This window comes from Zingiber officinale, chromosome 5B, assembly GCF_018446385.1.
Source record: "Zingiber officinale cultivar Zhangliang chromosome 5B, Zo_v1.1, whole genome shotgun sequence".
Classification (NCBI taxonomy): Eukaryota; Viridiplantae; Streptophyta; class Magnoliopsida; order Zingiberales; family Zingiberaceae; genus Zingiber; species Zingiber officinale.
The window spans coordinates 127,831,038-127,845,866 of NC_055995.1; the positions used below are offsets into that span (position 1 = coordinate 127,831,038).

At 43.0% G+C, this 14,829-nt stretch overlaps 1 protein-coding gene and 1 long non-coding RNA gene across 3 annotated transcripts in view; one reads left to right on the forward strand and one right to left on the reverse strand.

The window, feature by feature from the left end:
- The window catches only part of LOC121987855, a 34,178-nt gene extending 26,342 nt beyond the window's left edge, over positions 1-7,836 (reverse strand). The window contains exon 1 of the long non-coding RNA XR_006113739.1: positions 7,751-7,836. This is a non-coding gene — a long non-coding RNA (uncharacterized LOC121987855). The remainder of the gene's footprint in view (positions 1-7,750) is intronic.
- Positions 7,837-8,666: 830 nt separating this feature from the next.
- LOC121985928 lies at positions 8,667-14,473 on the forward strand. 2 transcript variants are annotated; one of them, XM_042539661.1, is made up of 4 exons: positions 8,667-8,896; positions 9,028-9,121; positions 11,905-12,062; positions 14,274-14,473. In XM_042539661.1, exons 2-4 carry the CDS (start codon positions 9,031-9,033, stop codon positions 14,316-14,318), a joined length of 294 nt encoding a protein of 97 aa, XP_042395595.1. In that variant the 5' UTR covers positions 8,667-8,896; positions 9,028-9,030; the 3' UTR covers positions 14,319-14,473. The 2 variants fall into 2 exon arrangements, with proteins under 2 accessions (XP_042395595.1, XP_042395594.1); XM_042539660.1 differs by having other exon boundaries at positions 8,667-9,121; positions 14,274-14,466.
- Positions 14,474-14,829: the final 356 nt, after the last annotated feature.

The window sequence follows — 14,829 nt, forward strand, 5'->3', positions numbered from 1 at the left end:
CCCTACACATCTCTAAATATGAGATGTGCCCATAAAAATCATCCCAAAGTTGGAATGTTATCTGCCTTAGATGTTCTGATAATGAATAAACCAGAGACCATCTTCTTTATTTTTCCTAGACTGGATACCCTTCTTACTCGAGATTCCAGAACAACCAATCAAGTCGACCAATAAGTCTACCGACTCCGTGATCCGAGTCATATTCCAGCTTCTTGATCTCCTCCCATAGATCATATTGTCGTTCATAGCGACCAGTCATCGTGTATATCGTTCTTTATATCTGGTGATCTGGATATAGGGAATGACATGGGAGTAATTAAGGAGAAGGGGGAGGGCTTTTTTGTCATTTTGCCTTTAGGTTTTGTGGGCTTAAAAGAGCACGGTTCGTGCTCTTAGGAAAAGGGGGGAAAAAAGGGGCGGCGGCTAAAGGGGGGTTCTGTTGGTGAGAGGAAAGGGAGCCTGCAGCCAACCAAGGGGAAGCAGGGGTTTGCCTCTCTCACGCCCTTCGTCGGCGACCGACGAAGCCGCCGGAGTTATCCTCCTCCTCTCCTCCACCCCCTTCCTCCGGTCTCACACCATCGACGCCGCCTAGGAGAGGGCGTTTTCACCGCTGCCAGGGGGAGAACCGAGCACCGCCGTCGCGTATGGCGTCCAGCGCCGCCTCCCTCTCCGGTGTCGCCTCCTCCAGCAGCAGCCGGCGTATCCAGCCGCCACGGCCGCCTCCGGCGACTGCCACAGCCGTCGCCGGCGTCTCCAGAAACCTCCTACACCTCCGACACTACCGCCTGCACTTCCCGTGGTGGGTGCCGGCGATCACGGCGAATACCACCTCCAAACCACCGCCATAGCCGCCCTTGGCAGCCCGCCGATGTGGATCCGGCCATCGTGCCGGTGTATTTCATTGTTCGTACCATTATTATGCTCGTTAGTCATTCGTATTATCCGGCCTGCGTGCCGTGTGCCGGCCTGTGAGCCGCTGTATTGTTCCGGACCGTTGCGACTTGATTATCGACACGACCAGCTCACTCATCCATCCGAGGGCGCCCCCCTGGGCCAGGGTACATCATCCTGCTCGTTCTTCTTGCATTTGTTGCACTCTTCTATTATTATCTGGATACTCATATATCTGTGGGATTCGCCTCGAGCATCGAGGTACCAGAGGCCGGGGCGACCCGGTCGCTGGATACAGGTACAGTTGACCGGAGGAGGACTTCTGACGATCTGGTCAATGTAGAGGACAGCTCATCAACCGGGTCATGGGGATGCGGTCAACCTTACAGACATGTCACACCGGTAGGTTCGTTTTCTCATCTTCCAGACAGGATCAAAATGGCGTCGTCTATGGGAACGCGCCTGATCTGGAACGTGAAGATGGACGATGCCGGAAAGTTCTGTCATCTTCATGACCACGGTCAGTTTTTCTGTTATTTGTTCAGTCAGTTATATGATCTGTACTAGTCCCGAAGGCCCCCGAGCCGATCGGCCGGGAGGTTTATATCCGAGCCACAGGCTCGATGACGAAGGCCCCCGTGCCGATCGACCGGGAGGTTTATATCTGAGCCACAGGCTCGAAGACGAAGGCCCCCGTGCCGATCGGCCGGGAGGTTTATATCCGAGCCACAGGCTCGAAGCCGAAGGCCCCCGAGCCGATCGGTCGGGAGGTTTATATCCGAGCCGGACCCGAGAAGGGAGCGCGAGACGAGGAGGTATATCTGAGCAAGGGCTCGAGCAAGGCCCCGAGCCGATCGGGGAGGTTTATATCTGAGCCGGGGCTCGGAAGACCCTCGAGCCGATCGGCGGGAGGTTTATATCCGAGCCGGGGGCTCGAGCCGAAGAGCGGCGGGGAGGTTTATATCCGAGCCGGGGCTCGAACCCGAGGCCCATCGGGAGGTTTATATCTGAGCCGGGGCTCGAACAAAGGCCCCGAGCCGATCGGGGAGGATTATATGAGCCGGGGCTCGTCGAAAGGCCCCGAGCCGATCGGTAGGAGGTTTATATCGAGCCGGGCTCAAACGAGGCCCCGAGGCCGATCGTGGGAGGTTTATATACTGAGCCGGGGCTCAAACTCAAGGCCCCGAGCCGATCGGGGAGGTTTATATCTGAGCCGGGGGCTCGATAACGAACCCGACCCGATCGGGAGGTTTATATCCGAGCCAGGGCTCGAAGCCGAAGGCCGACCGGGAGGTTTATATCTGAGCCGGGGCTCAAAACCCCCGAGCCGATCGGCCGGAGGTTTATATCCGAGCCAGGCTCGGTCAAGGCCCCGAGCCGATCGGTAGGAGGTTTATATCTGAGCCAGGGCTCAAGGAAAACCCCGAGCCGATCGGGGGAGGATTATATCTGAGCGGGGCTCGGCAAACCCCGAGCTGATCGGAGGATTATATCTGAGCCAGGGCTCAAGGCCCCGAGCCGATCGGTAGGAGGTTTATCTGAGCCGGGCTCGAACTCAAGGCCCCTGCCGATCGTGGGAGGATTATATCTGAGCCAGGGCTCGGTCAAAACCCCGAGCCGATCGGGGAGGTTTATATACGAGCTAGGGCTCGAACCCGAAGGCCCCCGAGCTCGGCCGAGAGGTTTATATCTGAGCCGGGGCTCGAAAACGCCGAGCGGTCGGGAGGTTTATATCCGAGCCGGGGCTCGAGGTCAAGGCCCCGGCCGTCGGGAGGTTTATATCAAGGCAGGGCTCGAGGTCAAGGCCCGAGCCGTCGGCCGGGAGGTTTATATACGAGCCAGGCGAAGGCCCCCAGCCGATCGGCGGGAGGATTATATCTGAGCCGGGGCTCGGCCAAGGCCCCGAGCCGATCACCAGAGGTTTATATCTGAGCCGGGCTCGAACTAAAGGCCCCAGCCGATTGGCGGGAGGATTATATCTGAGCAGGGCTCGAACTCAAGGCCCCGAGCCGATCGGTGGGAGGTTTATATCTGAGCCGAGGCTCGAACTCAAGGCCCCGAGCCGATCGGTAGGAGATTTATATACGAGCCGGGGCTCGGTCGTAGGCCCCGAGCCGATCGGAGGTTTATATCTGAGCCGGGGCTCAAGGCCCCCGAGCCGATCGGCCGGGAGGTTTATATCCGAGCCAGGGGCTCGAGGCCGAAGGCCCCCGAGCCGATCGGCCGGGAGGTTTATATCCGAACCAGGGGCTCGAGGCCGAAGGCCCCCGAGCCGATCTGCCGGGAGGTTTATATCCGAGCCAGTGGCTCGAAGCCGCAGGCCCCCGAGCCGATCGGCCAGGAGGATTATATACGAGCCCGTGGCTGCCACGAGTTCGATGGTGAAGACCCCCGAGCCGATCGGCCGGGTTTGAATTAGCCCTCAGGGCCGTCTAGCCCAGACGTTAAATCGTAGAGTCGAACCGGCGACTATAAAAACCCCGGCTTGAAGACCGTCTAGCCCAGACATTAAACCGTAGAGTTGAACCGGCGACTATAAAAACCCCGGCTTGAAGACCGTCTAGCCCAGACGTTAAACCGTAGTGTCGAACCGGCGACTATAAAAACCCCGGCTTGAAGACCGTCGAGCTCCGACGTTAAATATCGAGAGTCGAACCAGCGACTATAAAACCCCGGCTTGAAGACAGCTACATGGACGAGTTTATCAGATATTCTATCTCCCCCGTTCGGGGTCGAGGACCAGCTTCAGATATTCTATCCACTCGGCATCGTCCTATTCAGTACCACGCGATTGCCAGGTCGACATTTCACGATCGTTCGTTCGATATCCTATGGGCTGCGCAGTCAGCACTTTCATAGCCATCCGACCGGTATCGCGCGGCATCATCCGCCCGGCATTTATCCGACCGATCGACATCATTCCGGTCGCACGCGCGTTATCGTCCGCCCGGCATTTATCCGACCGATCGACATCATTCCGGTCGCACGCGCGGCATCGCCCGTCTAGCATCTATCCATCCGATCGACGTCAGTTCGATCGCTCGCATGACAGCGTCCGTCTAGCATCTATCCATCCGATCGGCGTCTGTTCGATCGCTCGCATGACAGCGTCCGTCTAGCATCTATCCATCCGATCGGCATCATTTCGATCGCTCGCACGACAGCGTTCGTCTAGCGTCTATCCATCCGATCGACAGCACTTCGATCGTCCGGTCGGTATCTTCGCGGCTGCGCACTTGGCATTGGTCCAGTTTCCAACTTAGTCTGCTCGGTATCGTGATCATCTCCTGCGACACCATTATTATAGCGACCGCTCGGGAGACATTATATGAGGGGTTCAACAATTTGACTTCGATATGGAGGGTGATTTTGCCTCTGCATTAGACTGTCCAATCAGTCGGACTCACGCCTCCTTCGACTAGACTTGAAGGGGAGGCTTGTGATCCGGATATAGGGAATGGCATGGGAGTAATTAAGGAGAAGGGGGAGGGCTTTTTTGTCATTTTGCCTTTAGGTTTTGTGGGCTTAAAAGAGCACGGTTCGTGCTCTTAGGAAAAGGGGGGAAAAAAGGGGCGGCGGCTAAAGGGGGGTTCTGTTGGTGAGAGGAAAGGGAGCCTGCAGCCAGCCAAGGGGAAGCAGGGGTTTGCCTCTCTCACGCCCTTCGTCGGCGACCGACGAAGCCGCCGGAGTTATCCTCCACCTCTCCTCCACCCCCTTCCTCCGGTCTCACACCATCGACGCCGCCTAGGAGAGGGCGTTTTCACCACTGCCAGGGGGAGAACCGAGCACCGCCGTCGCGTATGGCGTCCAGCGCCGCCTCCCCCTCCGGTGTCACCTCCTCCAGCAGCAGCCGGCGTATCCAGCCGCCACGGCCGCCTCCGGCGACTGCCACAGCCGTCGCCGGCGTCTCCAGAAACCTCCTACACCTCCGACACTACCGCCTGCACTTCCCGTGGTGGGTGCCGGCGATCACGGCGAATACCACCTCCAAACCACCGCCATAGCCGCCCTTGGCAGCCCGCCAATGTGGATCCGGCCATCGTGCCGGTGTATTTCATTGTTCGTACCATTATTATGCTCGTTAGTCATTCGTATTATCCGGCCTACGTGCCGTGTGCCGGCCTGTGAGCCGCTGTATTGTTCCGGACCGTTGCGACTTGATTATCGACACGACCAGCTCACTCATCCATCCGAGGGCGCCCCCCTGGGCCAGGGTACGTCATCCTGCTCGTTCTTCTTGCATTTGTTGCACTCTTCTATTATTATCTGGATACTCATATATCTGTGGGATTCGCCTCGAGCATCGAGGTACCAGAGGCCGGGGCGACCCGGTCGCTGGATACAGGTACAGTTGACCGGAGAAGGACTTCTGACGATCTGGTCAACGTAGAGGACAGCTCATCGACCGGATCATGGGGATGCGGTCAACCTTCCAGACACGTCACACCGGCAGGTTCGTTTTCTCAGCTTCCAGACAGGATCATCTGGAATTGAAAATCATGATGTCAGTACAAAATCGACAGACCAGTAACAAAAACTGGTCAAATTCAATTCCCACAGATAGAACAAAATATACAGAATGCACAAGCGATTAAGAAAAACAAATTTCCTTATTTTGGGAATTAGTCTCATGTGACTAACACATTAGATCGGTCGATCAGGAATCCGGATCTTAAGCTTAATTTATTGTCCTCATTAGAACTAATCTAGTTGGACAGGGATTTCTGACCTATGTTCTGTTTTTTTTAAGCTCATTTGAGTCAATTTCATACTTATTAATCAAACTTAGGTCCGTTTGATTCGTCTAATTGCTCATTGGATTAAATCTGACCCATTAGAACAAATCTAATCTTTTTAATCAAATCTAATACAACAGAACTAATCTGGTCATATTTGATCAGCCCAACTTCTGTAATCAAGATCACCCCAATTGATTCAATAATAAACCGAACTAATTAAGCCAACAAATAATTTGAACCAGATCTAGGTATCATTGAATCAAACTGGTCTGCTTAAATTAACTAATAATTTAAACCAGACCTATGTTTGATCAGACAAGTTGGTATGATTTCATTTTCAATAAATTGAACCATAAATTAATTAAATATTTATTTATTAATTAATAAATATATTTCCTTATGTATTTAATTAATTAATAAATAAATATATTTAATTAAATTTTATGTCACTACTCATATACGTGAAGAAGAAAAAAATTAAAAGCATGCATGTACTTTGTTTTTTTTTCTTTTACATGTTTTTTTTCTTTCACCGTGATTTGTCAAAAACACACTGTGCATCTCTTGTTTTTTTTCTCAATCAATTCATGAATCGATTCGTTGTTTTTTTTTCTCAATCGATTCAGTACTATACTTCGGGAAAAAAAAACGAAAGCGATGTACGCTACGATTTTGAATCAATTGAAATTCATTTCAATCGATTCAATTGAATCGAATCGATTCATTAATCGATTTATTTGACGGATGAACGTGCTGTTCATCTTCTCGACGAAGAAAAAAAACGCGAGCATTTCACAGTTTTATTTCATGTTTTCAGAACCATAATTTTGCTTTGATACCATTTTTGGTTCGGATAGCATGAAATATAATCGAAAAATAAACTGTAAATGACTTACATGGATCTCCCGATGAACTCGCTGAAGATATCGTCGAAGACGTCGCTGCTGCTGACACCAAGAAGATCACAACATAGAACCTCCTCGAACTTTTCCACGAACCAAATCTCAACCTCTGGACGTTCTCTAATGCTCGACGAAATCACCTCACAACTTCTTTGCGCTCTCTGATCACCTCCGCAAACCTTCTGCTGCTCTCATTTCCGATTGCTTGGACGCTCTTTTTAAAGGAAGGTCGAGAAAGACGAAGGGGAAAGGACGCCCCTTCGTCTCCTTGGCGTTTGCAGCAACGAAAGAGACGACCCTCTTCATCTCCTGTAACACCCAACAGTTACTCTATCTTCTTTCTCTTCGTTCTCCCCTTCAATCAATGATGACTGACACCAATTTGTACAGACACAGTACACTGGTCAGCTCAAAAAAAAAAAAAAAAACAACTATTTCAGCTAGCCACCAAGACTGGTAGCAGAATTGTATCATAAATCTTAATTAGGAGTACTTTCTCTCCGTCTATCTGAGATTGCATTATTGAATAGCTTTGGTGGTGAATTGAAAAAAGTTGCTACCGTTTGGAAGTTTGTATATGTTTCCAACTAAAAAAAAAAAAATCATTTCTTAGTACCATTCAAAATTAATTTTCTAGGGTAATTTTTAATTTGGTGTGACTATTCTAGTCAATTAATTTATGATAAATAAGATGCTATTGTTGATCCCAAAAAAAACCACCAATATCAATCCCAAACCCAAATAGAGTTCAACATAGGAATATGATTCATATAGCCAATCTCCAATGATTGAAGCTTATTCCACAAATAAGAAGTCATACAGGTATGATGTTCCTAAAAATTCAGATCCAATTGACATTGAAGCGGATTCCAATTTCCAAACAATCACAAAATAAAGCCAAAAGATGTAAAATTAATTGTTAAATTAAAATTAGAAAACAAATATCATAAATAGTTTAAGCTAGACATTAAAGATTTAAACGACTAGAACTTGCTATTATTTGCAGAGTTTTTACCATATAAAATTCTATCACTAACATTTGTTTGAGCTGATTAGAAGGTTAGACTACATTGAGCCCCTTCATAGAGCCCCTTTGTAAATTGTAATCCATACAATACAAGTGACAAGTTATTCAACCAAATCACTGCATTTAATATACATAAACTGTATAAAATAATGGATTTGTATACTGTAATGGAATGAAGTTGAGAATGACACCTTGCATTGACTGTTAACAGCATTGCATTTATCAGCTGCTACACCCCATCGTAAAAGAAGAGTTGCAGCATCTGTGTATCTGCCAAAGAAAATCATGAATCAGAGAAGTTGATATCTAACTTGGACATTTCCTACACAAAATGTATGAAAAAATCATAAAGATGTAAATTGGGCACTTAGGAAAATTCTTGCTTTTATGGACTTATCAATTTTATCAGCCCACAGCTAATGATTTCAAATCTAGTCTTGTACCCATATTAAGATGGGGATTGGTAGAAGTAGAGGTGCCCTTCCTTTTTTTTTAAGAGCATCTACAATGCGACGTTAAACGTCGTGTTATAATGTTACTGTGCATTAACGTCGCGTTGCAGGATGCCAACATGGCGCTCAAAAACTTGAACGCGTTCAAGTATTCGTGGGGTAGGCCAGGGCAGGCCCACCCCATGTACAAAACTTTTTTTTTATTTTTTTTTATCAACAGCACATGCAATAAGTTTTTTTAAATATAAGTTTTTAAATAATAATTTTTCTCACAAACATCTATTTTATTTAATAAATATATTTTAAAAATTAATATTATTTTTGAAAAATAATAATAATAATTTAAAATATTTTATTATAATTAATAATAAAATAAAATTATTAATTTTTTGAACAAACGTAAGATTATTATTTATAATAATAATAATAATTTAAATATTTTAAAATATATATAAAATATATTTATTTAATATGTTATAATGTTAAAATGATTTAGTGGATGGTGGGGTCCATGAATAATGAGTATTAATGATAAAAAAATTGTAGATGAAAGAAAGATATTGTTATAACGAATATGTAACAGTGGGCTCCATGCTTATTTTTTTTTTTTTTTTTTTCGATAAAGTGGTAGATGTTATAACGTTAGAGTGCCTCTAAGCCGCTACCCTCGGTCTCCTCCTCTGCCGTGAGCCCGCCGCCGGACACATCGCGCCCTCTCCTAGACGCCATCTCCGACGGCAGATCTAACCGCTAGCTCTGGGCGCAGCCACCGCATCCGCCGCCAGTGCCGCCCCCTTTTCCCTCTGCACGCTGACGCGTTGACGGCGCATCCGCCGCCGGAGCCGCAACGGCTCTCCACGGCCTTCCTGTTCTCAGCGGCGGCCTGTAGTGTTCTCTTTGATTCTTGGTCCCTCGTTTCTTGCTTTGTTTCGCGTCGCCGTTGCGGCTGGTTGGTTTGCGGATCCACGCTGAGGCTTTGATTTTGTCGTTTCTGTTTTTGTCTTCGAATTTATTAGCCAATGAAGTTTCTTGATTGGTACTTGAAGATTGGCGCGGTATCGGCGCTGATCGGAGCATCCATGGAGGTATTCATGATCCACACTGGTTTCTGTAAGTCGTCATCCTTCTTTTCGCCCTGGACTGTTCTTATTCATTTATTTGATGTATTTTGTGGTCTTCCTGCGCTTTGCTTTACCCTAGTGGCGGAAATCGTGTAGCCTCTCTTTTCCTAAGCTCCTTGTTTTTCACCCTCCACAAGGGGAAGTTCCTGCACTATAGGTCTGTGAATCCGGAGAAAGTTTTTGTTTGATTAGTTAAAGTTGTCCTTTTTTATGTTAGTTACAAATTGAATTCCTATGATGAAGGCAATCATGGAATTGGTTTGGGATGGATTGGGAGTAGGGGCGTTAAACTTCTGAAAAGAGGTACATAGTGAGGGTAACTGGGTACACCTCCATCGAATGAATTGACCATTGTTCAGGTTTTGGCAATGCATTCAGGAGCTTACTCTTCCAGACATTTTATATAGCAAAAGGATCGTTATGATTAATTCCTGATGTTTTATTGAATTAGGAAGTCCCTTGGTGGCTTAGCTTGTCTTATATCTAAAATGAATATTGGGTTCCATAGAGGTTATCAAATCTTATTGTGGCTATCTTTTACTCTAGCTTTCATCTATAGCTTGAGCTCTGGTTTGGATTTGTATCAAAATTTCCAGTACAAGAATAGTCGTTTTCATCTGTTGGTTTTGTAAATCCAAAACTGGCCTACCAATCGAAGTTGTGATTGTTAGCACAAGTGCTATAATTAGTTGCATCGATTACATAATTTTATTCTGATGTTCAAATTTTTCTTAATTAATTCTATCCCAATGTCCAAACCAACTAATTTATGTTAAAACTCTGAATCGTTACCAAATACAGTCAATCATACTTCCTTTGAATCTATCATTTGTTTGCTCCATTATTCATGCCATATCTCCAAATTTACTTATTCAGCATCTAAATCTATGGTATGCTTAAAATATTAAATTTCCCCCTTTATCCTGAGTTTGATGATTTTATGTGTAGGCTTTAAACTGGTTTAAGTTTAGGTTTAGTAGGGTAAACATGGTTTTAGAAATCCCTTGGTCCCCATATGCAGCCGTCTAAGTCTGCATATGTATAAATACTTTGTTTTGCAAGTAATAAATACTTTATATATTAATATATATGTATATTAATTTAATATTTCACTGCATATGCCTTTGCAAATTGCATATGCACCATGTACTGATCTTGCATACTTTTTTGAAAGCTTGAGGGTCAATTCAATAAATTTAATTAAGATGGGTGATAATTAAGTATACAAACTAATTGAGTTATATATGCAGTGTTGCTAGTGAATGGGACTTGGACTAATGTGGATTAAGAATTGTTTTGATTTGGTAAAAAATTGAAAACTCAGCTATCATAATTATTTTTTGAATTTCATGCTAGATGCCTAGTTTGACTGAAAGCCAAAACCTCTTGCTGAAATTAGTAATTAACTGATTTTTTTGTGCTTTCAAGTGAGGAAGTGGGCGTAATGAAAGGTTGCCTCAAAGGCAGTGACACACAGTCACCCTGTCAAAGAGGAACTATTGTTACCTTTCTTGTATTGGATGAAATGACTCATGAGGATTTTTCTTGTCACCTGTTGAAACCCAGGTTAGGCCACTGATAGGGTTGATGTGTGCAACTTATGATCAGACAAACTGATGGTGTGTAACTTTATAGTTTGACAAATCATTATTCTAAATGCAAGGAGAATATTCCTAGTCAAGCAAGAAGTGACGTTGCTGCTAGGATTTCAGTACCTTTATTGAGTAAAGCTAGCTTAAATTGTCTCAAATGGACTTTACATGAAAGAGCGATATATGTATGAGCCTTTAGAGTCACATGAATCATTGGGGGAGCAATCAATAGGTAAACATTGATTGATGCTGCTTTTAATTGATTTCGAGTACATATCACGGAGTCCCTCTTTCTTGTTGCATTTCTTTATGTGTGCACAACTTCAGAAAGGTGTGAATTTCACATGAAAATTTATGTCATGGACTGCAAGACGGGAGCAATCAATCTTTAATCCATGGTCCATGGACATTCTCTTACCTGAAGAAGAGTCTGTGCTAAATAAATCTTTTCAGTCTTCTTATATCCATTAACCAAATAATTAGCGTGAGATTTCTACTAGTAGCTTTAGTTATCAATCTGTTGTTTTTGCAAACTCAAATACGGTTCTTGGGCAATCTTTCAAGGAAGATCAAGTGAATGGAATGTCTCTTGGACTTGAGTATCCACCAAGTAGTGCATTGACAATTCATCCTGTATAAATTCTAGCTTTGGATACTCACTTAAGATAGATACCACACAAACATTGAGACAATTTATTAATTCTATCATGATCATGAGTACTTTATGTCATTTTTGTATTGTGGGAGTTTGAAGTTTTGTTTGCTGTAACCACTGTGTTGTAGCCCATTAATGCTCAAGTAAACTACTCTGTTTACTCGATGTTTTTCGAAAATGGTTTGAAAATTTAGTGGACCATCCATTGTGCTTGCTCGTTCATCATCTTAGCTTTCCCAATTCGTATTTTTGGGATTCACCTGGAAGCCCAGCTTGAGTTTGTTTTTTTATTGATAGTGCAGCAACTAAATGCAGAGCAATTTTCGAGTCTAAGCGACTATCATGAGCATACACCAGTGTTTAAACTCGTAACTCTTAGTTGTACCTGGCTAAAACTAGTACTTTTACAAATTGTATAGTTATGAGCAAATATGATTCTTACGAACAGATGTTTCTTTTTTCCATATGCACCTCTGTTAATTATTAGATATATAATCATTCTATATGCTCTTCCTTATTGGCCAGATGGCAAGGTCACCGTTCTAGAGTCCGAAAAGCGAGCCTGGGAGAGCACTCCAGAGGCTCAAGCAATTCGAGATGCTCTCAATCCTTGGAGAGAGCGGGACGATGCAGCAAGAAAATCCTCATGCCGTACCTTTGAAAGAAACCCAAACTTGGGGAAGGTGAACCTTTGACGAAATAAAATTTTTTTATAGAACTAAATTGGTCTTCTAAAATTAATTAGATTTTAAGAGTTGGATACTTAGAATAAAAAAATTTGTAAACGTGTCTTTAAAAATTATTATTTTTTAATAGAAAATTATGATTAATAGTTTTTTTTTTCATTTTAATTTTTTATGTTTAATACTATAATTTAACTTTTAAGGGTGAATTACATTTTAATCCCAGAGATTTGACTAAAGTACAAAACAACTTTCATGGTTTCAAAAGTAACAAAAAAGTCCCCGGACCGATAACATTGTAACATTATAACCCTTTGACGCTGGGAATGCACACTAAAATGTTGATGTCATCATAAATTTCTTTTTTTTGGACAATAATACCCTTATTATGCTGTGAATTTAAATCCGGGACAATACTACCCTTTAACAAAAGAAAGGTAATTGCAAAACAACCTGATGAACTAATCCTGCGTAGCCAATCTAGGCTCGTGTAGCCAATAGGAAGGTTGCCTCCGATCGGTCAATGCCCGGTCGAGAAGACCAATGGATATTCGCCTTGTAAAAGCGAGAAGCATCCGACCTAGCAACGCTCGATTGGGAGTGGTGTCTCCGGTCGGGCAACGCCTGATCAAGTAGTCAACCGGGTAGCGTCCGATCGACAAGACTAAGAAACATCCGAGTGACCAAGGTATTATTGACCAATGATTTTATATATGAGGTTGTTTTGCAATTACCTTTCTTTTATTAAAGGGTAGTATTGTCCCGGATTTAAATTCACAGCATAATAATGGTATTATTGTCCCAAAAAAAAGGAATTTATGATGACATCAGTATTTTAGTGTGCATTCCCAGCGTTAAAGGGTTATAATGTTACAATGTTACCAGTCAGGGTTTTTTTTTGTTATTTTTGAAATCATGAGGGTTGTTTCGTACTTAAGTCAAACCTCAGGGGGTAAATTGTAATTCACCCAACTTTTAAATACTAAAGACAGTAGTTTCTGGGCATACTCGGGAATTTAAAAAAAAATACAACGCTTATCTATTTTCCAATGGAAAATCATATATATAATCCATTAACCATGATAGTAGAATCTCTATGAGTTTCATCACTTAACTGTGCATGCCATAACCAATTGAAAAATAAGAGATTCTTTCAAAATACAATCAGAAACGAGAGTGTTAGAAAGAAAAAGAAAATATTTTAAGATAGTATGACTATATATTAGCATGCTCCAATTAGGAGAAATGGAATTATGATAAATAAGTATATTAAATGAGGAGGAGGAAATTAAAAAAGATTTGATTAATAATAATAAAATAAGATAAAATTTATTTAGGTATAAATGATGATATAGTAAGAGATATAATTTAATGACATAAAATAATTTATATAACTTAGAGGCATAGTCAAGATTTAAAATTACTTGGAGTTGATTGTCGACGTTTGTGTTCTGGTGACGGTAATCGTGGTCGAGTCATGACGACAAGGCGGAGTCAACGTTGCTTGCAGTAGGGAAGTAGCGACGATAAAACTATCAACGGAGATAGCAGTGAACATCATGTAGTGTGGTCAAGGAGGAAGATATCGATGGTGAGGCTTGGGGCAATGGCCCCACAGATATATTACACGAACGAAGAGAAGGGATGTCATGATTATGCTCGTCGAATCATGGTCGGATGCTTATGAGGAGGGACAAGGAAGGTAACGATATTAGCTGCTCGTGCAGCAGATAGAGCAGTGTGCGTCGAGAGGTAAAGTAACGTGAAATAAGGAGAAGTTTAGGTTTAAATAAAAATTTTGACAACAACCATGTAATAATAGGGAAAAATAAAGACGGGAATAAAATTACAATGGGATAAAATCGGATAAAATAAAATAAAATTACGGTGAAATTGAAATAAAATTTTAATTATAATTTTTTTAAAATAGATGGTATTAGAGTCCATCCTATCCTAAAAATAGAGCACCGATCCTAATTTAGGATGTAGAGGATAGACCACTATATTTATTGGTTGATGGGGATGAATCTCACCTATTTATTTAATAGGTAAGATTCATCCTCATTAATCAATCAACTTATATGTTCATCTTTGGACCATAAATTGTGATCCAAAGGATATTCATCGTAAAAAATGACTCTGCCTTTTACCTATACATTAATCAATTTCATCTTATGGGATAAAACTTGATTAATATTGTTGTAATCACAGTTGCAAAAGGCCTTAGCTTCCTTAGAAGCCATCAAGTTTCCCTGATTTGGTGGCAAAATTCAAACTTGGTGAGAAGAAACAGAAAAAGAGGAGAAGAGTTGGGTTCGCAGAGGTTGGGAAGGCATTTCTTGAAAAGAAGTGCAACGGCGAAATCAAAGAAAGCAAGGTTTCTTAAAAGGATGAGAAAAGTCCACTAATGGTGAGGGATCAATTTTTAAAAACGTGATGTTTTGGATATTTTTTTTCACATATATATATTTCTCTCTCTATCTATATCACGGCGTTAGGGTATATTAGAGCAATGTAGAGAAACTTATAATAGATATGGGCTCACACAAAATATTAAACGCGTTTAATTAAAGATGGGATCCATCCAAATCAAATGTTCTCATGTAATGAACCATCCCTTGATCCGCAATTTGCAGATCAGAGGATCTGCTCTCCACAAATTTATTCTACAATATATATATTCTATTAAAAAAATTTTAAAAATCATTTAAATGGTGAGAAACAACGGATAGTAATCAACGATAATTTTTCAACGCAACATATATTA

Coding starts and splice junctions, on each gene's coding strand:
- LOC121985928 (XM_042539661.1), top strand. CDS start 9,031: ATGAAGTTTCTTGATTGGTACTTGAAGATTGGCGCGGTATCGGCGCTG. Junction 9,122..11,904: donor CATGATCCACACTGGTTTCT/GTAAGTCGTCAT, acceptor CTTATTGGCCAG/ATGGCAAGGTCACCGTTCTA. Junction 12,063..14,273: donor GAAACCCAAACTTGGGGAAG/GTGAACCTTTGA, acceptor TTGTAATCACAG/TTGCAAAAGGCCTTAGCTTC.